We start from the raw sequence: 25,468 nt of genomic DNA, 5'->3' as shown, positions 1-25,468 counted from the left end.
CAGTCAGAAATATATTTCGGCATCTATATTTTTTGACTTAATCCTTTTCAACCTGAAACTGTTCGGTTCTTTGACAACCTGTGTGATATTGTGGCTGGTTTTGTTGTTTACTTGACTTTTCAAGGAAACTGGAGGAAACCATGAATGCTTCGTTTGCCAACCCATTGTACGAAGACCTTAGTTCATCTGGGAAAGTAAAGGTAAGTAGCAACAACTGCTTCTATACATTCAGAAAAATGTGAGACTGTAGTCTTCAAATAAGTTTTCTATTTAAAAAAAAAAAACACAGCGTAATCCCTCACTGTTATTTAATTAAAGAAGTAAGAATTAAAAATTGCTGCATCACTCAGATCAGTTCTGGCGCATTTCCAAAACATAGGCAGATTTTAAATCAACTGATTTTTGAGAACATCTTGATGTTTATAATGAATACTGACTGTGGGCTGCTGAATCAGAGGAAAAAAAGAGTTTTGAATCAAATATTTAGCCAGACATAACAGAAGAAAATCTCACTGAGACTTTTCTCCTCTCTTGGGAATAAAATAAAAAACAACAAAACAAACAAAAAAAGCCACCAAAGGAAACACTCAACAAAAAAAGAAACCACCAACAAAACACATGATTCAGCACCCAGTTTGCCTTTGCACAGTCACTTAACTTTAATAAAATAGTTTATAACACTTCCCAATGGCTTAGATGAGCATTACTGTTTCCATCATTGTAAAATTCACCTTGACGTTAAACAAACACTTTGTCACATATTTCCCTAATACCATTTGTTGATCATAATTAAGAGACTGCTATGGTAAATAAATTTGTGAATAAAAAATATATCTAAAAGTGAATATATCGCAACAGAAGATTTCAAGGCAAGATTTAATTATCATATTAGTGGTAGCTAAGATTTACAGTTTACATTTAACAAGAGAAATATGATTGACTTAAAATGCAGCTATCTCTGCTATTTGATTTATCATTGAAAAATAATACAGAAAAAAAAAAAAAAAAAAAGGATCTTGGAGCTAAAAGGAGGGAAAAAAAGTGTTTAAAACATCCTTCCTGCCCTCATTTTGATGCTACCCTATTAGCATTGAAAGAACTGGGCTTGGTTTGAAATAGAAAACAAAACTTCCTTGTCCTTTCCACAGTCAGTAATATAAGGTTCCACTGCAGCTTTGAATAGGATTAACTATGACATGCCATTTACTCTCTACAAAAGGTTCCTTACACCTGATTTTAGAGACATTAGATCAAATTAATTCACTTACAGGTTGGGGTTTGTGAGAGCTCCAAGTTGGAAACATTCCCATCACAATCATGTCCGATTTATCAGGACATTTTTATTTTAGTTAAAATAGATTCCTGACAGGCTTCATTTAATAGCGAGTTGGAAAACAGAAGCACAGCATCAGGAGACACATTTTCATAGAAGACAGCCCCAGGCACTGTGATTGAAGTCCAGTGCTGTACCAGATTTTCTTCTATTTTCTTTAGGACTGGAAAAATACATGTTTTCAAGAATTCTTCCTTTAAAAGGGAAAACAAGTTATGAGTTTTCTCTGAATGTGATGAGCCTTAGCTCTGAATGGTGTACCATCAATCAAAAGATATCTAAAAACATGAGCAACAGCTCCTCTGTCCAGCTGAATACTCACATTATGTACTTGTGGGTGTCTCTCAGTTTCGTAAAGAAATAACAACTCTCCCTAGAACTTTCTGAACACCAAAACCATGTGGGCCTGGTGTTGCCACACACTTACCTATAATATTGTCTCATAGTTTTGGATCCATAGAGTGTGTTCCTCAGACAGCCACATGGAACGATATTTTCAGATTATTTACAGCTTGCTAAAAATATGCTGAAGCAGTTTTTTTTTTTCTTTTTATAGTCTCCTGGGTATGCCACCTCACCAGCTGTTCAAATCAGTGTTTCCCCATGGCAAGAGGTATGTAATAACACATTTCTCTTCTAAAGTAGGATATGTGTTGAGCTTAAATAAAATTCACTTGCAGAGGAAAGGGAAAAAAGTCACTTAAAGTCAATGGTATATTGCTATAATTTTAGCACCTCTGGAAATGTGAGGAAGATGACCAGGGTTGGACCGGCTGTCAAGAACCTCATAATAGCAATTTTATTAATTTTGCTTACCGTAGCTACTTGTTAAACCATCCAGTAGTTTGAAACTTTCCAGTAAGGCAGATGCTGAAGAAAATGTTCAGTCATTCAGAAGTCATTACCTGAAGAGTTCATATTATCTCTTTTCTCATACATTCCTTATTCAAGAAAAGTAGAACTGGTCATTTAAATTACCACAATTAGTGCCCCACTGCATTGCACTGTTGTACACAGATTCTTCCAAAATAATGCTATATGTGTGTTAGATCAAGAGCTCTGAAAACAAGTAAAAGAAAGGTGGGAATGGATGCAGAAGAATGTTTAAGGGCTTGATGTGGTGTGTGTGGCAGATAATGGTTTTGGTGGACCTATGCTAATTTTTATCAGCTGAAAATCTGCTCTAAAAACTTTAGAGATTTTACAGTTTTCTCTGAACTTAACATCTATGTTACTTCTGTAATGAACTTACAGCCATTCATGTGTCCATTCTAACAAATAAATTGAATGACTTGGTTTGTAAATTTCATTCTTTTAGTGTCCGTTTAATGAAGACACGAATGCTACTTCTTTTCCAAATCCTCTCTATGGTGAAGTATCCGAAGACATGGAGAAATTATGCAGTTCCTTGCAAATAGACAGAAAATAGGATCAATATTAATTGTAACTCTCTGCCTGAAGATTTGTTCTAAAATCTGAAAGTATGTCATGATACTGAAGCATTTGCAATATGAATGAATAAATCTTCACAGAATAACTTATATTAAAATAATTATGTTCAGAAAATAACTTTATATTAGAAATTGAATCCATACATAAGTAAAACGTAAACATATATATAGTCTTCTAGTGTTCTGTCATTTCTGTTGGTGCAGAAAGAGATTGGTAACTATAACTATGAATACATTTTACATTTGTACAGTTCAAATTCCAGTATGTTAATAAAATGTTTAATCAAATCCAGATTTTGGGGGTTTGGGAATCATAATTTTATGTCTATTATTTCAGAAATTATGACTTAAATATTTCTGTAATTTGGTGTTAGAAAGGGATTTCAAATGGCTCTTTTTTTTTGGTGTTCCAAGGGGCAGAAGCAATAGAAAAATCTATATAATTAGAAACATGTAGAGCTAAATCAAAGATGGTCGTGAATCATGAATTTGCATATCAGCTCAGCGTATGATTCATCAATGTGACATAGTGGTATGTACACTTACTTTTAAAAAATATGTTTATTATTAACCTTGATAGCCGTATCTGACCAAATTCCCTCCTGGTCAGCTCTGCAGTGCTTACCACAGCGCTACTGATATATTTAGCTTAGTGGTTTACAGAGGGTGGAAACTAGCATGTTCAGGAAACTATTTTGGCTGAATAGCCTGACCTCCCACACAGCTGAAACTTATGTTGTCCCATGCCTACATAAGAAAGACATGGAGTAGGAATTCTGGATTGCCTCCTAATTTTGAGTGTCATCTTCTGTGATATCAGGCATAGCATGTAATAGCGTTTACACTTTAAATAACCTGACAATATGTCATCTTCCATAATGCCTACTTGAATAATATGGTTGTCATTTTTAGCTTGAAGGCTTAAGTGTTCCTGCTGGGCTGGCCATTATTATTAAGATCTTCATGGATGTAGTCCAGGTGCTTGCAGATGGTGACCTTCCCTTATCCATGCCCTTTTTCCCCAGCAACAACATAAAGACAATAAAATCTATCAATCTTATGATCTAATTTTGAAGTTATCCTGGCTTTGAGGTGGAGGATAGGTTAGATGACATCCAGAAGTCCTTTCCAACATAAGTCTCCTTGTAATTCTGTGATTCCATGGTGATGGTGGGACCCAGTTCCTCCTTGACAACATCATCCTCATTCAGCTCTGTCTCCAGTTTGTGCCACATGGGCATATGTTTGCTGAGATCATTCTGAAGCCAAGGGTATCCTCAGGTCCTCCTAATAGTTTCTTTGTTATTTGCTCAGTTGAGGCAGAGGTGTCAGGCACAGCTTTTGATTTTTTTCATGACCTGTTTCTGCATCTGACACAGCTGGAAATAGCCTCTCAGGTTCAACCTTCAGAGCTTGAATGTGCTCTGGTACATCTTAATTGGACTTGCTGCCATATATGGACACTAGAGTCACCTAAAAAATGCCCAGTCTTGGTAGCCATCAAGTTGAAAAATAGCAAGGGTTCAATTAATCTTGTCCTCAGGTACATGCCTACCCTAGAGTGCAGTCAATGGAATTCTATTAGCTCTTAATTCTTTCTGTTGACTGTGTAGAGAGGCTGGACATGATGTCTGCAACAGAGATGACTAGATTTAATAACATGAATCCAATTCAAACTGTCTTACTTGATTAACTCAAATTTCATTAATGTATGTCTATATTATGGGAGATTCTCACTGGATAATCCTCCTTACAAGTGTACGTACAAACTCTCTCTTACACACAGACATTTTCCAGACCTCTCTCTGTTTGTATAAATTGGACAAAAAGAGCTCAGTGTGTACATGTAACGTGCAGTAATGCGTCTGTCAAAACCTGACAGCTGTCTTTCATTTTCAGCTTGTGTCGGGGAAGAGAGGGAGAAGTAGGTGGGGAGAATTCACATGTAAGTTAACATAAAAAGGAACACTTCTGCAGAAAAATCCATTGAGGGCTGCATTGCTCCACATAGATTACCGTAGGCTATAATTAAACACATGCTAAGTACTTAAAAATAGTCCCTTATTTTCCAAGGTACAAGTCAGTTACTAAGACTTGTGAATAGGAAAATGTTCTCCACTGTGTGGAGGTGAAGAAGTACAAAATGCACCAAAGCAGGGAAAGACACTACTAAAAATGTGTGCAATAACATCATTCCAAACTCTTCCTACACTGTCACCACTTCACTGCCTGTAGCTCTTATATTATAGCCCCTGTAGACCACAAGGGTAGCTACACGTGGTGATACATGGTCCTGCAGCAGCCAATGACAGATCTTCAAAAATGCCAAACAAGTTAATATTCATATTTGGATTTTAATTCACCATCTGCAGACATAATAATTTTTAGGGACACGTTCCATGCTCGAAAAAATAGGTGTGCTTTTCTATAGGATATTAAATATGTGACAACTAAGATATGGTAAACTAGTCTCTGTTAGTCCTGGTGGGTTTGCATGTCACTTTTATGAGGCTGCTTAAGGTGAATCTTAAGGGTGGGGGGAATGGAATAGATCAAAACATAACCTTAATCACACCAGGATCATACAGTATATTTGCTGATCTATTATAAGCCCACACTACTTTTGCTCTCATCTTAATATGGCCAAGGTGCAACATAGTGTTCAGCCAAGAAGAGGATCCAAGAACGTTGACGCTTGACCTGAGCGTTCAAGTGGTGAGAATGGGGTTCTAGTAGCTAAAGTAGAGTAGCTTGTGATGTGATGATAAGTTTCTCACAGTCCTCTGGCCCTCCATGGATCACAAGCTAAAATATGTCTCCCAACATTGGTTCCAACTACTAGAAATAATTTTCCTTTCTGACAGTTCAATGAATTTTTGAATTAGTATCTCTCCTTTTGACCATTTCTTTATAAAAACAGTTCATTTGTCCTTTTATTTATGAACAATGTCAAATTATTTTGCTTTGGAGGAGGTCTGATCAAGTTCAGGGAAATGTTTAAGCAACAGGACGAAGCCAGAAAAAGTTATCAGCTATGGGGGGAGGGTAGGTATTCTACTTTTCCAATGAAAATGTGAATCTCTGAGGTAAGTTAGCGAGGCATGCTCAACTGGGTTAAATGGGTTTAACAGAGAGAAATGAGCACAGATTATTCATGGGAATTCTTTAATCTTCTGTGTAATTATGTGATCATTCCCTGAATAAAGACTTTGATTGATCATTACGGCAGGAAAAAGCCAGTTCACACTCAGCACAATGATTAGCATACAGCTATGGAGAACAACAAAAAAAGAAGTGATAATCTAGTGCTTTAATATTTTCTGCATATTTTGAAAGTTTGGGTTGCTAAGTCTAAATAATTTAAAGGTAATTATAAGTAATCTCCTTTTTCTCAAAAGAAAGCTATTTTCATTTTGTTCTTCATTTTAGTCTTTAATTTAGAGTCCTACTTCTTTAAGCCATTCATTTTTCTTCTTTTTTTTTTAACCACTTAATGCAGGTCGTAAAACAGTATAATTCTGTGATTTTATGAAGTATTTGAAGTATTTTACAACATGTATGGTATATGAATTTGTAAAGCTTGAGTCAGCCAGAAGTGGACATTAACAAGCACTATATTTCAATTGGTCTCCAGTGCAACTGTGTATTCCACCTACCTTAGTAGTTAAAGTATGCAACATGATTCATGTAAAGTGTTGTCAGGGAGTTAATAATGATTCTCTTCTTTCTGTAAAAAGGAGCTGTATTCATTGTAACAACATGATTAATCATGTAATAAAATAACTCAAGGAGGTAAGTAGGACTCTCAGGGTTATGCGCTGCCCTGAGCCTATATGCAAAATTGCTCTTGACACAAAGCAAAAAAAAAAGATAAAGGAATATATTCCTATCAATATACTCCAATATATATACTTCTGTACTGATACTGATCTAGAATATCTGGAATATAAAAAGATTTAAATTAGTCTGCACTTTCTATATAGCTGTCTTGGTCTGCAGGTGGTTTCTCTGGACACCCTTGAGAAAATTCAGTGGCCAAAGGATGCTCAGGTTGAAAAGTTCTGATAACTCACAATAACCTCCTTTGAATGTGTTAATCAATCAATCAATGTGATATTTCTTTTTCCTGTTTGTATGTCTTTGTATTTCACTTTAACTTTTCTACCAAAAAGTAGATACATGGGAATGCCTATTCAGTTCAACTCCGGGAAAACTGTCTTGGAACATGTATGGAGTAGAATTATGAGAGGTAAGGGAGAGAATTAACCTGAATAAATATTCAACATACTGAGAATTATGAGAGGTAAGGGAGAGAATTAACTGAATAAATATTCAGCATAGTAAGATATCTAGGCATCAAGTTTATTATTTTCACATTTCTATCCTGTTTGTGGCCCACTTCCTACTTACAGATAAAAATCAAAGAATAAACTAACATGCTCCTTCTTTAAGTTTGCAGCAAATTATCCTAAGAAAATTCCTAAGGCATTTAACTGGAAGAGGAAATAAAAAACCAAACCAAACCACTAAAACGATTCAGACCAAAAATTGTGTTTTGCAGTAGCGATGGGAATTCTGGAAAAAATCTCTGGTGGAAAATTGTTACATAGAACATTGTCTATGAACAGGGACATGTGGGCTCACTCCTTATATTTAGCTTGTCATCCTCCTATAAATAGCAACTAAGCTCACTCACCACCTCATACATTCCTTCAAAGTCCTCTGGAAATGAAACTAAAACATTAGTGGTACCCAGTGCATATCATACACAGATCTCAGACTGATGTACAACTTTTTATCTAAAACCGAAAAGATAATTTGCAAATATGGTTATTTAAATAGAGTCTTACAAGAGAAAACATAAAATCTCTCACTGAAGATGTCATAGGGACAGCTTTGGTTTCTTTTACCATGATACTGATTAATCAAGTTTTAAATTAAGCTTGCATTATATTCTGACATAAACCTATATACACGTATATATACGTATACACGTCTTTATATATATATATATACATATGTTAGCTGCCATGAGGAAAGGCAAGCAACACACGTGCATTCACCAGCAACGTACATCCAACACAAGCACCTTCAGAGAACTGTCTATGCTTTTGGCTGGACTTTTGTTTCCTGTGCCAATGGGCTGTTTATTTCAACTTTAAAACTTTCAATCTTTTTCAGCCTTTCAATCTTCATATCTCCCTTTTTATCCTCTTTCCTATGCTCTTTCTCTGGTAATTCAACCCGTCACTTATTGTCTCTCCTACATGAAAGGGAAAAGGATTTTTGAACAAATATGGCATTTGTTTCAATCATGCTTGAAACATATACTTATCTGTTATACTGTCTCTAATTTATATATGGTATTGCAAATTCCTCAAGGCTTTCTTTGCCCTCAGGCACTACTACCTTGATTATCTTGAATAATGTCATCTGATTTTCAAGAGTTTCAATTGCCTATAAATCTTACTGAAACCAATGGGAAGTGCAGCCCTAGGACCTCAAGAAATTCCAGACACACTAAGAAACTCTTATTTAACAGCCAAAATTTGGATTGAAAGTCCTAGCTTCAGGCACCTTGGTTTCAGTGTTTTAAATAATCACCTATTTTGCTTCAGCCATGTCCCATTGCCATTTCTCATAGAAGAGACTTGCATTATTGGATCAAATCACTTTCAGACAGTTCCAAACCATGTTGTAGGAACTGTACCTAAAACATCCCAACACAGACATTTGAAGCATTATTGTTCTTCTCCATTACCTTAATGCAATCTTGGGACACCATGAGTGAAATGAGTGCTATGCGCTGCCTGATGGGGACAGATTGTTTTGGATTTGTCTTTAATCTTCTAAAATGGCCTAATCTATGTGAAAGTGCTGCCCAAAGGGCCAGCAGTGTTCCAGAGAACTACAGTACCATGCTAAATAAAAACTTGTTTAATGAGTGTTTTAAATAGTAAATTGAAATTCCTCAAGAAACATTTGAGAAAAGAGAAGAAATAGTCCCCTTAGGAGAAATTATTTTTCATTTAACCTTTTTTCTCCACTTGGCTTCAAGTTTCATGACACATTCTGACCTTAACAATATGTGAATAGTGAGTGTATATTGGTATGTTTATTTTATACTATGAAATGACTAACTATTATAGAATTGCAGTGCACCACAAAAGTACATCACACCACTTTTCCATTTATGTTATGTCAAAATAGAAAATACATTTTTTGTAGGACCAAGAGCAGACTTCCAGGAGGAGCCTGTACATCAGAAGATATTTTGTCCTTCTCTGGCACCCACGTGACACATTTAACACACTGCCAGCACTGTAAATCACACAGACAGCCTTTTCTATTTAACAAAGAAGTATTGCTATTCTAGTAAAGCTGTACTTTTTTTGGTGATAGCACTTGCTACTTTATGCAGCAGTCAACAGAACTCTGTATCAAAATAGATCATTGTGCAAGCAGAAAGCAAACACGCAAGTTTTCAATCGCAAAACCACTTCAGCTGCAGTACAGACACAACAATACTTGCTTTCAATAGCTAAGGGAAAAAACAGATTAATAGACATACCAGTCAAATTGCTGTAACTTCCAATCCAATAGAACAATGGCAAACTGCCCAAAGGAAATGCCCAGAATATTTAATCTGAGCTACGGTGATACGTATTGCACGTTGAGAACTTTTAACCTTAACAATCAAGTTCAAATTTAAAAAGGAGGAAGAAACCCCACTACTGCTAAAGACATCTTATCTAGTAGCAAAATTTAGGCAGTGATGCTTGTAGGATGTATTCTATCTGTATATGTTTAACAGCTCCCTGTGAAATTCTTTCCTTTAGCAATGTCCTCAGAATCTAAATTCTAAAGGAGCTGATTTTAATTTTCCTACATGCATAATATATAACTACCTTCTGTTCTTGTTTATATTTATACATTTTATGTATTATGCATAAATATTTTACAAAATATGTATTTTCCATTATATTTAGAGGGCTGCGTTAAATGTAATTTTAAGCCTAATGAAAAGAAATACTTGGTTTGACTAATAATTATTTAAAGTTATTTTCTGTTAATCATAACATTTTCTGTATCATTTTTCAATGGAAAGTAACACTACACATTGTTGCTGTTAAACACTAATGGCAGCCCTTAAAAAGCAACAGAAATAGATCCTAAAGTTATGTGCAACACGTAGTTACATGTTCAATGATCTGGTTTATAGTGTACTTTTGCACAATGTATTTGTGATTGATCAAAAAAGAATAGGTATACTAGTTCTGAAACTACAAGGACGATGCCAACGAATCATTTTATCAAGGCTTCCCTCAACCACATTTCAACAAAGTACCTAGCTCATGCTTCATTTTAAACAGCTCAGTGATCCCAGAGCAGTCCCATCAAAATCAAGGTTATACAAATGGTTTAAGACAAGCATGGCCATAGTTATTTATGGCATTAGGGTCACCATTATAAGTTGTCAAAAACTCTGTTTAGAAAATACATCATACTCTACTTGATCATGGGTAGTCTTAGATGGGACTAATTTTGTATTACAAGGTGTTATGAATGCCAAAATATGAATATACTTTCTCAGAAACACAAAATTCTGAAATGTTCTTACATGAAATTAGCTTTTTCTAAGTAGTAATAGATAAATATTGGCTGGTCTAACTAAATATCCTAAAAGTTGGAGTGCCCATCATCTTCTCTTTAATGTCCATAAAATGGTGGGAAGCACAAGTTAGGTTTTAGTTATGAAGAATGAGATGTAACCACAGTAAATGACACTACTCAGACTAGTTCTGTTCAAGGGGGAACTGAGTAAAGTTTTTAAACACACGTGCATCTGCTGAAAGCACTTGTTTAAGCTTTACTGGAATACATCCTTAAATCTCATTGCTGTGATTTACTTCTTAACTACCTTAAGCACTAAAGGTCTGAGCAGTTAAAGCAGAAGTTCTTAAATGTTTCAAGGCTAAGTAGGTTTTTCCTTTTCAATAATAGTTACCCTCACCTCCATACATCTCACATCACCTGGTGTGGACTCCATGTGCACCTTGCATGTGGGAGATCTGTTTCCCCAGAGCTGCGTCCAGCTGGTGTGGACTCCATGTGCACCTTGCATGTGGGAGATCTGTTTCCTCAACACAGCCCCAGAGCTGCATCCACCAGACCCTTGAGCCTCTGCTCCCACAAGAGGAAAGAGCAGAGCCCTTATGTGGGGCTCAGCCCAAGCCCAGTGTGGAAATGAAAACAAGAGCAGGTCCCCAACTGCTGCAGCCACTAGACAATCCATGGTTGTCTCCTATCCCACTCCCTAAAAACAAATGTCATACTGTTTAACTAGCAAAGAAATGTCCAGCTACCAAAGAAGGAAATCTGCTTCAGTTTTGAAAGCAGTATTACATTTGTGCTAAGCCATTTTAGCTGTAGAGATGGAAATCAGAATTAATAATTTCTGGACCTGCCCCATACAGATATTTTCCCTGAGCAGCATACTTTAATCCCTACACTCTGCCACAGGCTCTCAGTCAGGGAGTTTTGTGAAAAAAATCAGATATTCTGTGTTAACTGTGTTAACTTTTAAACATGTAACTGTTTAAAGAACTCTCATGGCCCCTATTACCATAATATCCAAAAGCTTCTCCATCCCGAGTATTGTGTAATCTTCAGTCCTGAGTGATGTGCTCTGGGCAACCCTGCTTTAGCAGGGGAGTTGGCCTAAATGATCTCTAGAGGTCCCTTCCAACTCTGACAATTCCGTGACTCTGTGATCCGTGATCCTTACTAAATGGTCCATTAAATTGTCTGGTGAGCAGTCAGTAGCTGAGTTTCAGTTTCAATGTGTGATTTGAGGCAGAGTCCAAGGTCTGGATCTCACTCTCCACTCTGGCTACAAGGATTAAGCGTACGCAATGCAACATAGGGGTTCAGATGACTTTATTCAAGCAGGCAAAGCCAAATATCCTGCCTGAGACCTGCGACGTCTCTGGCTTAATTCATAAAGTCTTCCAGCACTGGTCTGGTTACCAGAGCATGCTGAACATTCCCTCATGTGAGGCTCAAACGTGCAGGAATATGCATGTTCACAAATACGGGCAGGACAATTGCCTGGTGGTTAGTTATCTCAGAACAGTGAGCTATGGATTCCTCAACTGTGTTACTTACCTGGTGAAAAGGAGTGAGAAGGAAAAATAAAATAACTGTCAAACCCGTATCTATACCTTTTCAGAAAAGTACATAGTTAAGGGCAAACTCCACAAAAATCTCTTGCAAACACGTGTTTTTGGAGTGAATCCAAGATTCATTACCAGAAAACCAGATCCTTGCACACGGGTCTGGATTTCTGGTTCGTGTGCTTCATATATTTTCATTACTGATTCCTTGAAAGAAAACGCATGTCTTCTCAGGAGCCAGGACCAGACTCCAAGACCCAACCCAGCCCTCATCACAGACTTTAAGGGAACTAACTTGTTGTCCAAAATCAACTCTAGGAAGGGGATCTCTTTTATCGTTTGGGTTTGCAGGTGGCCAAGTGTTGGAGAGCTCTGAGAAGGGAGGTGCCCCTTTCTCCTCTGAAATCTCTCAGCAGCTGGCTTGATTGCTTCTCCTGAGTGTGCTGCCTGGTGAGAAGCATCTTCTTCTACACCTGGCTTACTTTCTTTGCTTGATAGGGAAATTTGGTGGGGGACTTTCCCCCACCTTCTCCAGAGTGGTGACTCACTCACTGTGTACCCTGTTCCACTGGGACACTGTTTGTAAGTCTGCACCACAGGGGTTTGCCCAAGCCCACAGAAGAAACACGCTGGGGTCAAGGAGTTGAATCGAGGCACTCCATCTTCTAGACTAGTGATTGAAAAGTGTTTTCTTTCATGGAAAAAACAGTTTTTTCAAGTGGTCTTGGGTCCCGATGGAGAGGACCGTTCGCTGGGGGCTGTACGTGCTCCATGGTGGAGCAGTAACCACAGTACTTTGCTCTGGCTCCTTTGAGCCCAGCGCTTGCTGAAGACCACAAACCAGTAAAAGACCACTTCCCCTTGGTTCTCACAGTTTATAAAACTACTGTCCTCAGCTGACATCATCAAGAGATCCAACTGAACAAAGATTTATCTTAGTAGTAATAAATGACAAAGGATTTTTTTTTTTTTCCTAAAAAGCTTTGAAACTTAAAAGTGCAGGTGTCTTTGTTGCTAGAATAAATAACAAGTAGCCTGTGCTACCATCTGGATGGATACTGCCATCTGGAAATGCAAATCCAGACCACACAATGTATACTTGTCTATACCTTTCCCTTTAGCAAAGGCTGGAAGTGCATAGTGCCTTACTATGCAGGGTTAATTCAACCTATTGTATAAAATACACCAAATTCTGGAGAGCTTATTTGTGTCTGCAACGATTAAAGATCTGTCTATCCTGACAGCAGACAAGACTATATTTGGCATCTGGGTGTATATTTTTAAAATGCAATTTGAGATGCTGTGCTAGCAATATATCTAATAGAAGATTTTATTACAGTATCTAAAAGATACATTTATTTGCCTTCAGTCCTGAGTATCCAGGCATTTTATTGTTATTTTTTATTATTATTTTTGTGCTGTACATTATTTAATAAAGGGGAGAGAAGGGATTGGAACCTAATTACATGTTACTGTATAAGGAACAATGTTTGGCATAGGTTTTTGATTATACAGTTCCCCCCAGATGGTACATTTTGGGTCCTTATTAAAACCAAAACATGTCTCCATGCACTCAGAACAAACATGATTTTTGTCATTGACCGGTGTTTTCTTCTTTTTCTGTTTCTAAACTTAGAATACACACACATAAGAATTCACACAGATAAACACAAATTTGCACATGCTTTATGCATTTTAAAATGCAATTACTTTCTCAACAGTGTTTTTAATACATTATCAATTCAGAGCCAAGATCTGGGGAAATTACTTTGTTTTCATAATCACAGCAATCAATCAAAAAGTAGAACGAGATCTTCTATCATTGATATTTCTGAGCAATGGTAAAAAAAAGATATAAATTGATAGTTGAGATTTTCATCAACAAATACCTTTACCACACCATCCTCCCTGAAAGTCACACATTTCTTTGTGAGCTGCAGGTGTAGGAAGATGGTGACATCTGATTTCAAGAAACAACTACTGAGACCAGTACCAATGCGGGTCAATCACATGATGTCCCTTTGAGCTCTCTGTTCCTGCTGCCTTAATAATTTCAGCCACAGGTGGGGCTTTTTGCAGATTATAATTTAAACGGTATAACTTTTCAGACTGGCCTTAGCTGACAATTAGAAACTTCTACCCCCAGTCACACTAACTGGTACTACCAAAGACATTGATGAAGAACATACACTTCACACCACAACCACCACCCAGGAAGGGTTAAATAAAACCCCAATCTGCTCTTTTTCCCCCCCTTACCTCCCCACCAAGCAGCTGATGAAGGGCAGCTGCTATAAAAGACTGCAAATCAGCCTGTGTCAAGGTGATGGGTGAAGATCCTGCAGGTGATTCTGGGGTGGCTGGAACAGTCTGGTGGGGAAGGAGACCTGGCCCGTGACAGGCCTAACGCAGGTTGAGCCTGCAAGAGAGGCTGAACTTGGGCCTGGATTTCCTTGCAAAAGGGGAAATGGTGGCCTGAGATTAAAGGACTGCTAACGCAGGACTAATCCATCCGTGGTTTTGTGTTACTCAGAGGTGGGTGACACGTGCTGTATACAAGGGCAGTGAGGGGCTGCTGAGCAGACACTGTGGGTTATGCCTTAGACATGGATGTTGGCTTTTGGTACTCTATCCTGAGTTTTTTAAAGCAGCGTGATTAGATTGAAATGGGGCTTTTAACTTTCTTTTTCTTAGGAAGAAAATGTTCTATTCATGTTGTCCTCTATTTCACCTCACAACTCTTTCTTCACACTCCCTCTTTTCCAAGAGAAAGCCAATTCTGTGCTGTCACACTGCACCGATCCCCAGGGCCAGGCCAAATTCTGCTGTTAGTTGCAGCAATGAAGCCATTAGGGAATGATGGCCCTAGAGAGGCATCACCTGAATTAAGAAGAGCGGAATCTTGTCTTCTGTGTCTGTGGTGACATTTGTTTTTACTTGAATAGCTTTTATGGCAGGGTTTACGTTTTTTTTTTTTTTGCTGATGTGTAGTAAAACACTTTTATTGTGGTTGGTTTAATTTTCAAAGCTTTAAAAAAATCAATTTGTTTCTTTGTCCTCAGTATATTGGAATTGGAAACCATAATGTACTATTATTTGTGGGTCACTGCTTAACTTCTGGTGAACCCTGGCCCATGAATATTTCCCGGAGTTTATTACTGTGATCTATTTCCTGGATTTTTATGCATAAACTTACATTTCTTATTCTTAAGTAACCACTATCAAAGTCTTTAGGAGCAATGATTGACTTTTAGGGCAAAAACAATTCACCACATGCAGGAACACAAAATCCATGAGGCACTTCTCATGAATACCCTCATTCTTCTCTTTGTACTGCAAAGATTTTGAGAGGGATGTGAGAGTTGTGGATGTTTTGATGCAATCTGCGATGGGAAAATAAAAAATACAATGCATAGAGCAAATAGGACGCATTAACAAATCTTCTGTCCTTTAGGGCAATTCCGAGTTAAATACCTGCTATTGCTCATCACAGCTCCTTCAACCAGGAGGAGGAAGACAAGGATAGTGCCAAAATCTGTGTTGAGCTTTTTTGAAAACGTTTTGTCTGACAAATTACTGGAAATATTAAGTTGGTTTTTCTTGATTGTTTAGTACAGGGAGGTCTTAAAAGCTACTTAAAGTATCACAAGTGGATAGGAGAGTAGCATTAAAGGAAAACCAAGTTTCCTGCTGTAAAGTGGTAGGCCAGTGGTGTTGTTTCCTTGCAGGCAGCCATCAGCAGAGCTCAGGACAGCACATCACCCTGCTTACCCCTGTTCCTAAAGGGCAGCATCTAGATTTTTTTGACAGAGGTACATATTATAGTTACCACAACTAAGTAATAAGATTTCTGTCTGAATATGCATATGCTTATATTCACCTAATTAATCTTTTATGCTATGCTAAAAACATCTAACCTCTCTAATCATCGAAAAGAATCTGTTTTGTGTAAAGACTTCTAATACCTCACTCCTACTAGAAAAATATTTTTTTTTATATCAATGCAGTATATACAGTGGATGAAATGCCAGAGTTTCCTTCATTGCTGTCATCCAGTTTGGATGTTCTGTAACAGTATTTCTTATGATCCTGGTATCTCTGTGTGTTACAGGGAATAGCAATATAATGATGCTACATTAGTCACACCACTGATTCTCACTCTAGTTATCAAAGCAGCCTTTAGATAACTTCCAGATGAAACATGACAGTGGATAATCTATTATCCTCTTTGCTGGTTCTTTTGTCTTCTGAACAAAGGATTTGATTCAAATTATTAAGCTGATTCCAAGACATAGCAGTTAGGACTAGCATTTTGAAAATGTTTTTCCATACTTAAATGGAATGAATGAGCCTCTTCTACTTGCTCTAGGGAGAGAGGGCAACGTGTGGAGAGTGAGATGAATAATGACCTGATTTAGTAGAGGAAAACTGCTGTAGGGAGAGATAATATTATGGGAACAAATAAAAAAACCCCAAAGCAGGGAAGCTGAATAGTACTTGAGGAAGGTGGGGAAAATGTTTTAATAATCCTGCTCTTTATGTAAACATCATTGGAGAGAAAAAAAATAATATCAAGACATCCTCAGCACATGACCTGCATCTTGACAGACACCAGGTCACCCAGGTTCTGAAGTGTGGGAATAGCACCATTTATTACATGGCCACCCTTACCAACACAGTGTCAGACCACACAGCCTCCCTGCGTGGCCCAGGCAACAGCTTTGTGAGGTAAGGACAATTCTTAATTTAGGAGGGGGGATCTGCTTTCCTCGTGGCTCCCAAAGAGCCAGTGATGAAGGAGGAACTGAGTCCAGTTCTTCTGAATGGCAAGCTCACGCTGTAGCTTCTGGCTCTGTTTCCTCTCCTGCTAAGAGGTCTCATCTCCTTGAGAACCTTGATAAATCAGGTGAATGAGACCACTTGTAACTATCTCTCTTTCCACTAATCTTAGGGAACATATTTACGCTTACCTTTCCACTTATCAGCTATGCTATCTTTCAATTACAATTGCATTACCATTTTTCAGGCACTAGAAAAGCTGAATGTTTGCATTGGGAATACGTGTTTTCTAGAGCTGCAGGTAGAAAGAGATTTATATAGGGAAGTGGAAAGTAAGAGAATATATATACACTAAAACTTTCTAAAATCCAACTTTGAAGCTTGGAAAATAGCTGCCACTTCAGCAAGAAAAATACAATTTCAACAATTCCTTCTTATTTTGTTGTAATTGAAAGATTCAAGCAGATTCACTGTTTTGAAAATGCAGTTTAGCAGATGGGAAAAGAAGGAAAGGCAACATGTTAGAACAGCTTCCTCTTTGAAAATCACTATTTGTCCACAAACCACAGTTGTCAAAAAGCAGGAAAGGGATTTAGAAACATCACATCCATGCTTCCATGTGTAATTTCTACAGAATGTTTTTAATTTTCTTACCTGCTATCATGTGACTCCTGAAATAAGTGTTGAATTTAAATAAGTCTGCCCAGACAGAGAGTTAGCTCTACTCAAGAGGGTCCATAACTGGAGAAGTAAACCAGACACGAATAATCATTTGACAAACTTGGTCTATAGTTGCTGAAATAGAGAAAAATCTACTAAAGAAAACATGAAGGAAAAAAAAAGAATGCATTGCTGTATTTCCACATAACAAGAAGAACCTGTCTTAAGATCTTGTTGAGAGCTGATAGTATTTCACAGTAGCTACTTGAAGGAAAACAAAAAAAAGGCAACTGTCATAACGTAATGACCTTTTGGAATATCACATACTCAGATGCTAAATAAAACTTGTCTGAAATTCAAATCAGAAAGAATTAACTCCCAACTGTATTGCTGCCAAAGAAGCCTGGTCTCACATTTTCCAACAGACAGAGGTGTATGTACATACATGCACCCTCACAACTCCCTGCCCCACCTTTTCCCTCCTAAATCAGTTCTGTAAAAGTCTTCCAGTTGTGGTCATGTTAGCTGATAATTACATTTCATCTGACTGTTATCCGGCAAAAGTAAAGGTAACGTGCAGTAACGCGCTAGACTTAGCTAATTTATTTCATGAAATCATAAAATGACAATTTTCTAAAGGCTAGTCGGCTTTAAGAATATTTCTGTTTTCTAATTGTTACCTGCATGGCCAGCCTTCACCTGCTGACAGACTGCCAGCAACTCTGTAACTCATTCCAATGGGTGTTCTGGAGAAGGGCTGTGTAGTCCAGCTGTGTACTTCCAAAATATCCAGATGCTCAAATAACTGACATGACATAACTGAACTGACATAACTCCCTTGGATGTATTTCACTTCACACCAGGTGAAGATCTTGCTCTGCTGTCGTAACCAGATAACTTTTTGCCTGGTATTGGGCTGGACTTCTGACATTGATTTCCAGGAGGAGTTTTTGTTCATCCATAGAAGAAAGTGAAAATATTCTACAGTTTGTTAGGGTAAACTAGCTCAGACAAAAATATCAGGAGGCCCAGGCCAGTAGTAGATGCATTTTTCTTTTTTTCTCCCTAGACCACAGCAGGCTATAATTTTACATATAATGGTTCAGTTGTCTAACTTGGCTAAATTACCTTAGCGGTTGAAACCACGGTGCTATGTGGATGATGTTAACCAAGAACCTTTCCCTGTGGTCCTGCACATTTAATTTTTATTCAGACCAATGTAACTATACCTTACAAGGAGTCTAGATAAATGGGGAATGTAAGACTTCTTCCTATTTGTGTTTAAATGACTGAAAGAAACAGTATTAATGCTATGAACTGATATGAGTATCAGTTAGCATTGAACAAAATACTGAATTCAGGAAAATACGCTGTTGTCTTTCCTAAAGAAAAAAATTGTAGAGGTATCCAAAACTTAAAAAAAATCTAATTAAAAAAAGTAGTTAGAGTGCTTTCAAAAGTGTTTGGGCAGAAACTAGTCTACTGTCAAACCTCTAAAAAACAATTCACTTCAAAGATTTACAATCTATCATTTAAGTATGCTTGACGTTGACTTATTTGCGCAGTCTACAGTTTATAGCTTCCTTGCTTCAAAGCACCATGAGCACAAAAAAAAAGAAACAGATAAGGGAAAATGCAAAGAAAAAATAAAGGAGGTAAGAAATGGATAACGGATTATAAAGCAGTGAAATTTCTTTTTCAGAACAGAATTTGACTTGTGACACCGATTAACCTTCATCTTTGAGGTACATTCCATAACGTGGAAATTTATAGCTGCCAAAATACCTAATAAGATTAATTTAAGATAAAATCCTCAGACTGTGTGCAAAGATATTAGCTGTATAGACTTCTCATTTTATTGCTGAAAGGAACATAAGAGAATAGTTTCTTTTGCATCATTTGCTTCCTTGATATTATTAAATAGCTGCTTGTTGCCAACACAACAGTGTGGGTTGAGGAGAAACTGTGAGTTATGACTTCATGAGTTAAACAGCTTTCATCTGTCAACTGTCCCTAAAAATTCACAAAGTGCTTCCAAACTTAATAAAATTTAGCCTCTTTCTCCTATTGTTTGCTAGGATTCAAACGCTGCCAGTTCAAGATGCTGTTTTCTATTTTCAGTTTAAAAATCCTTTTTTTGTGATCTGCATATGCACTGTCTGTCTTCTGTATGCAATATTCATTGTGCACTAGAAGTAAAAAGACCTGATTCTTCCTAAGGTTAGTGGAGCAACTTTGATGGTTGTAGCTGGGCAACTCAGATCAGACTTCATGGTGAAGCATAAAACTGAGAGGCCACAATCTCAGAAGATTCTTATACTGAGTATATACACGGTGACAGGACCATACTGGCAATCTCTTTAAAGACTTATTTTTTCAGTATTGTGTGAATGAAATAGATGCAACAAATTGAAATTGTAACTAAGCGTTAAAATACCTCCAGAAGTTTTGTACTTTGTTCCTGAAAAATGAGAACTCCCATTGATTTAATAAGACTTCACTTAGTGGCATCATACAGATACTACCATGACATTGTTTTTAGTGATCACATGAAATAAGATTGTTAGGAGATGTTAGGAGATGTTAGGAGAAAGGTAAGTTGATAAAGAAGTGCACAAAACATTTCTGAATCAAGCTGAAGACCACACTTTGACAACAGTAACCTCAATTTTTTTTTGCATGAGCTGGTACTTTGACCTGGATAATTGACTGCATAACAAAAATGAAGAAGCATACCTTAAGATGGGTTTTCCTGAAGATGTCAGCTGCTCGCCATTGTCAGAGGTAAGAATAGTTCACATTTACTCAGAGCTTTGTTTTAAAATTTGGCCCTTGCAGGTAATATCCAGACACAATTTGGCATGGAACTAGATACATTTTCTGAGATTCCTAAACTTGTCTGAGTTCTCAGGCACCCAAAGGGTTTTTCATCAACACCAATGTGTTTGGCTTCCCAGAGAGAGAACTTCCTGAGCTCATTTTAAACACTGCAACAGATTAACAAAGAAATCAGAAGCTTTATTCTACCAAAACTAAAAGGTTTAGGTTCTTAATTACAAAACTGGGAAACAGTTAATGTGGACCTGAATCATGTTACCTCTAAACTTCTTCCATACCTCCTCCAGTGGCTTGGCTGACATGAGGCAGACCTGGCATGTTACTATCTACTGTTTTCATGACTGGGTTGTCCTGGAGTACCTTTAAAACTTATATCTATTTTGAGAATGCTGCTTAAGCTGGAATTTCCTTAATTCTTTTTTCAGATCTCTTTTCCTAAGTCTATTATCTTGTAAGACTACACTAAGATAGCTCTTCATTGGTTATGAGTACAATAACCTACTTTTTTCTTCCCCTGTTCAATACATTGCATAAGGTAAATGCAGCAATGTTGGACATTTCCTGGACTTATCTCTGGGATTTAATGTGTTCTTCAATTAGCATTAATTAAATAGCCTTGCTGCAAGTGTTAACATTTTCAAGACTCTTAAATAAGAAATATTAGCTGTAAATGCATGTTATCAAACTCCTTAATCTCTAGGTCCATGCTAAAATCTACATAAGGACCATATGTGACCTAGCACATCTGATAGATTTATTGCTGTTAATAAAAGTGTTGGTTTTTTTTTTTTAATCTGGAACCACCTTATCGCCTTTCATCTTTGAATAGTATTAGATGCTTGCAGTGCCATGAAACAAAGCAGTGTAAATAGGGTCATCCTGAGGTAAACATGTTAAGCACGTTGAATTGTTGCAGTTGACTTTAAAAGAGGATGTAATCATCTCTTTCCAGTGTCTAGACGTTTGAAAGGGTTGTCAGGACTACAGCTACAGCTTACCAAGCATCTGCTTTTGCTCCACAGGGAGAGCTAAATCTTTGAGATCAAAGTCTCACGATAAACACTTAGCTGGGGTGGATTTCTGACATGAAAAATCATCAAGTAAGTGCTACCCTTCACCGGGCTCTTGCTTACCATTTCTCTTATTAGGCACACAGCCAGGCTCCGTGGTGTATGTGGAAGCCACAAAGAATCACATCTGGATGCTTATATAGGAGCTGAAGTGTTCCAGGGTAGATTGGACCAATGTGCAGGGGCAAATCTCAGGGAAACCTTATTGCAGAGAGGAGTGGAAGCTGTCAGAGAAGGACTCGGGACTTATTTCTTGGAGCAAGCCCATTGCCTGGCAAGTGGCTATACCTATCTTCAGGGAAATAATTTGTGTATCTGAGAGATAGGAACCACTACAGAAAGCTTTTCAATCTGCAATATCAGGGTAGGGACCGCTTCAGAACAAGAGAAAAGGAGAAATTAATCTGCTTTGGCCTCCAACTGCTCCTGGAGAGTTCTTCCCTGGCAAAGGAATTATTGCCACAGTGACTGGAAGGAAGAAAACTTGCTAGGTTATACTCTTCTTTGAAGGTATATCCCCTCCTTAGGCCTGTTATCAGCACAAGTCACAGTGGCATTTCGCAAATCTGCTGTGCATGCCTACACACTGAATATTTATTATGAGTTTTAAGATGCTCAATCACAACACAGGGGAAATATGCGAAGGTGAAATATAAGACAACGCAGCTTCTGAGTAACCATGTATTTCTCATTTCTTTGTAGCCAGAGTAGATCTGTACTGAAGGTGATTTAATTCCGTTCAATTGAACCAGTGTCAAAAAAATACCTCTGGCAAACTCCATGCTCTGTCTGCACAGGCTGCAGCCTCTGTGACTGGCTCAACTGGCCAGGTCCCTACTTGCCCACCTTGGCATGATCCTGGAATGTCCATGATGGGGATGCAGGCTGCTGGTATGTTTCTGAAGCATGTTCCAGGGTATTCACATGCTATTTCTACATGAAGTTCTGGAGACCACAGAGGATGCAGGAACAGGACTGTCTTACAGCTGAAAATTCCTCCTCTACTCTTTGAAGTTGAGAAAGTTTCTTCCAAAGTGTTCCATGTCAATCTGGGCCTTTAAATTCTCCTGTTTGTTAAAATTGTGCAGAGGAAAATGCTATGGACCTTCGCATAAACTTACAGTCTTTGGCTAGATTGTGCCAGCTAGTGAGGTTTGATGATTATCTTGTTAGTTGATAGACTCTTCAAAACTGCTCCTTGAAAGCAGTTCAGATTCCTCTCAACAGCTTTGCAGAAGAGATATGAAGGGATACGTTAGACTGATAGTGGAAAAAAACCATGGAGCTCTAATACAGCAAAATGCTATACTCTTTTTCAGAAAAGAGCACATATTGTCTAATGGGACTGTTGTTCTTGTTTACCCTATGTAAATACCACATAAGGATATATATACATAGGTCCAGAACAAAAGCAGGACTTGTTTAATTAAGGGGGAGTGGGGAAAATGCTGCAGAAAGAGGAAAGGTCAACATAAACCAAAGTTTGTACAGTGGAGACGGGGATGCGAATAGGGAGTTCAGAACAGATTCTTGGATTTCAGATATGTGGCTCAACTCCAGAGAGGATCAGGAGGATGGAGAACTGCGCTGAAGGGAAAAAGGATTGAACACATGTGAGGAGGGGAAAACATGAGTCGAGGGATAAATATGCCTCTTCCCTGTGGCATGACCCAATGCAGCATCATCACTGGTTCGTGGCTCAGATGTGACAGCTACACCTAGAAACGTCAGTCCATACGGCAGGGAAGAAACTCAAGTTCTGTACTGCATAGTTCCTATATTGTAAAGGACCCACTTGTTCAAGAGGGAGGTGATTGTGCCCCTGTACTCAGCACTGGGGAGGCCACACCTCGAGTGTTGTGTCCAGTTTTGGGCACCTCAATACAAGAGAGATCTCGAGGTGCTGGAGCGAGTGCAGAGGAGGGCAACGAAGCTGGTGAGGGGGCTGGAAAACAAATCATATGAGGAGTGGCTGAGGGAGTTGGGGCTGTTTAGTGTGAGGAAGAGGAGGCTGAGGGGAGACCTCATCACTCTCTACAACTACGTGAAAGGACACTGTAAAGAGGTTGGTGCTGGTCTCTTCTCACAGGTAATTAGTGACAGAACGAGAGGGAATGGCTTCAAGCTCCAACAGGGGAGGTTTAGACTGAACATTAGGAAAGAATTTTTCACAGAAAGAGTGGTCGGGCATTGGAACAGGCTGCCCAGGGAGGTGGTGGAGTCCCCATCCCTGGCTGTGTTTAAGGGCCATTTAGATGCAGTGCTAAGGGACATGGTGTAGGGGAGGACTTTGTAGAGTAGGGTAGATGGTTGGACTCGATGATCCCAAGGGTCTCTTTCAACCTAGACGATTCTATGATTCTATGATTTATTCCAGGGGTCAAAGTGAAGGATAAAAAACACCGTCTATGAGCTGCACTCTAAATATGTGGCACAGTCTTGATGCCCGTAACAAACCAAGCTGTGGGAGTCCAAGCAACAGAGGTCTTTCTGGCCCAGCCTGTGAGAGCAGACTGTGGTGTGGTTTCATCTGCAAGCAAGTTGGCAAAAGGCAAATGGGCAACGAGCTGATGGATGTGCAGCAGGTTGTTGTGTTGCGGTGGCCACTGCACAAAAATGTGTTGGTTGTTTTCAGGACTTAACTCCCAAATTTTTGCTACTGGTGGCAGCTGGCCCCTCCCCCCAAAACCATAATTAACACCAGGCATTGACCTTCCACAGAAGGCCTGGGCCACAGCTACTCCTGTGTCAGTTGTCTCAGCTAAGCACTTGTTAAAATCATTCTGGCATTAAAGTTTGCCCAGGCTTGCTGACCTAAAACCTAATCCCAACCCAATTACTTTTTATAACACCAGTCCCAACCCTTGTCTGACTTCCCCTGCTGTGCCCAGCAGCAGATTTTGTTCTTTGGTCTCAAGTGATCAAAAAAAGTTAACTCTATTCACAACTGTATAGGCTATAGTAAGTACTCAGGCCCTCTTACCAGCTCCAGATCATGAGTAAGAAAGGCCTTAGTGTAGGATTGCTTGGTATGCTTCTTCAGATCCTAATAAAGGTGGCCTTCTTGGAAAATATGGCCACCGAAAAGCTATTTTTGAAACCTATTGGGTTTTAACTTTACCTGAAAAGTTTTGTTCTAGTTAAAGACTTCCATCAGCTTTCTTTAAATTAACTACTTCAGTGACTACTGGTACCAATATACCCACCAAGAAATGTGTCCATTCTGAGTATCATGCTGTGCTGAGCCCCATGGCCCTGGCTGAATGAGACCTAATCGATTGCCCTAGCTGCCGTTTCTCTCTTTTGCCCATCCCACCTTCCTTGTGGCCATCCATGACAGAAGGCCTGGCTGCTGTTCACGTCTGGTTCACCACACCCAATTTTACGTCCGTATATATTTGTTTCCGTCACAGCAACAGAGGAATGGCACTGGCAAAACTGCTTTTTTACTTTCACTTTTATTTCCTTGCTTGCTTTTTCTTTTGTGTCATCCTTTAGCCTCTTTCAGTTCTCCTCTGGCTTTAACTTAGCCTGCTGACCAGTACTATACTGGAATATGAACTTCTTTGTTAAACTTGGCCCTGTCACAAGCGTTCAGGGAGCCTTTTGGTTCTTTTTCTGTTCCTGCGCCCATAGCTGTCACTGTACTGGACACATGTTGAATAAGGGTCTCAACCACAGCCCTTACTGGAGTTGCAAGGATGGGATGTGGGACTTGGAAGTCTCAGACCCTGTTTTGGGCTTTGCTGCCTTGTGGTTTTCAAAGCTGAGTGATGTCCTCAGAGCTCCCCATCGCAAGCAGGCAGAGGCATTGTTTGGTGCAGCGTTGCCGGTGCCTGTGTCACTGTTGTTGCAAAGGCTGATTCATTGAAAGAATATGTTTGAAGCATCTCTAGTTCCAACAATTGAACTTTAGCTGGAACTTTATGGTTTCTCATTTTGAAAGGATGTCCCATTTCAGAAACTATTCCATTCTTTTAAAATCATTACAAAACTCAAATAGGAATCAAAACTGGTTTGTGTTACACTTTCTGTTTAACCTCAAACTTTGTTATTTTTTCATGCTGCCGTGCTTGTTGAAATGTTTCTATTTAATGCCTCCCCCCCCCCCCTTAAAACCCCTTTATCACTACGTGAGAGTGATAATGAGACTAATTTCCA

The 25,468-nt window shown here is 38.5% G+C and overlaps 1 protein-coding gene across 1 annotated transcript in view; it reads left to right on the top strand.

Annotated features, from left to right (window-relative positions):
- Positions 1-2,768, top strand: part of MALRD1 (MAM and LDL receptor class A domain containing 1) — a 279,653-nt gene extending 276,885 nt beyond the window's left edge. Inside the window, exons 40-42 of the mRNA XM_014945933.1 lie at positions 125-200; positions 1,890-1,946; positions 2,652-2,768. Of these exons, the coding sequence (XP_014801419.1) occupies positions 125-200; positions 1,890-1,946; positions 2,652-2,762 (244 nt within the window). The 3' untranslated portion in view covers positions 2,763-2,768. The remainder of the gene's footprint in view (positions 1-124; positions 201-1,889; positions 1,947-2,651) is intronic.
- The last annotated feature ends 22,700 nt before the right edge of the window (positions 2,769-25,468 follow it).

This window comes from Calidris pugnax, unplaced genomic scaffold (assembly GCF_001431845.1).
Source record: "Calidris pugnax isolate Ruff unplaced genomic scaffold, ASM143184v1 scaffold19, whole genome shotgun sequence".
Classification (NCBI taxonomy): Eukaryota; Metazoa; Chordata; class Aves; order Charadriiformes; family Scolopacidae; genus Calidris; species Calidris pugnax.
Note: the sequence above shows the minus strand (reverse complement) of the source record. Positions and strands in the feature narration are given on the sequence as shown.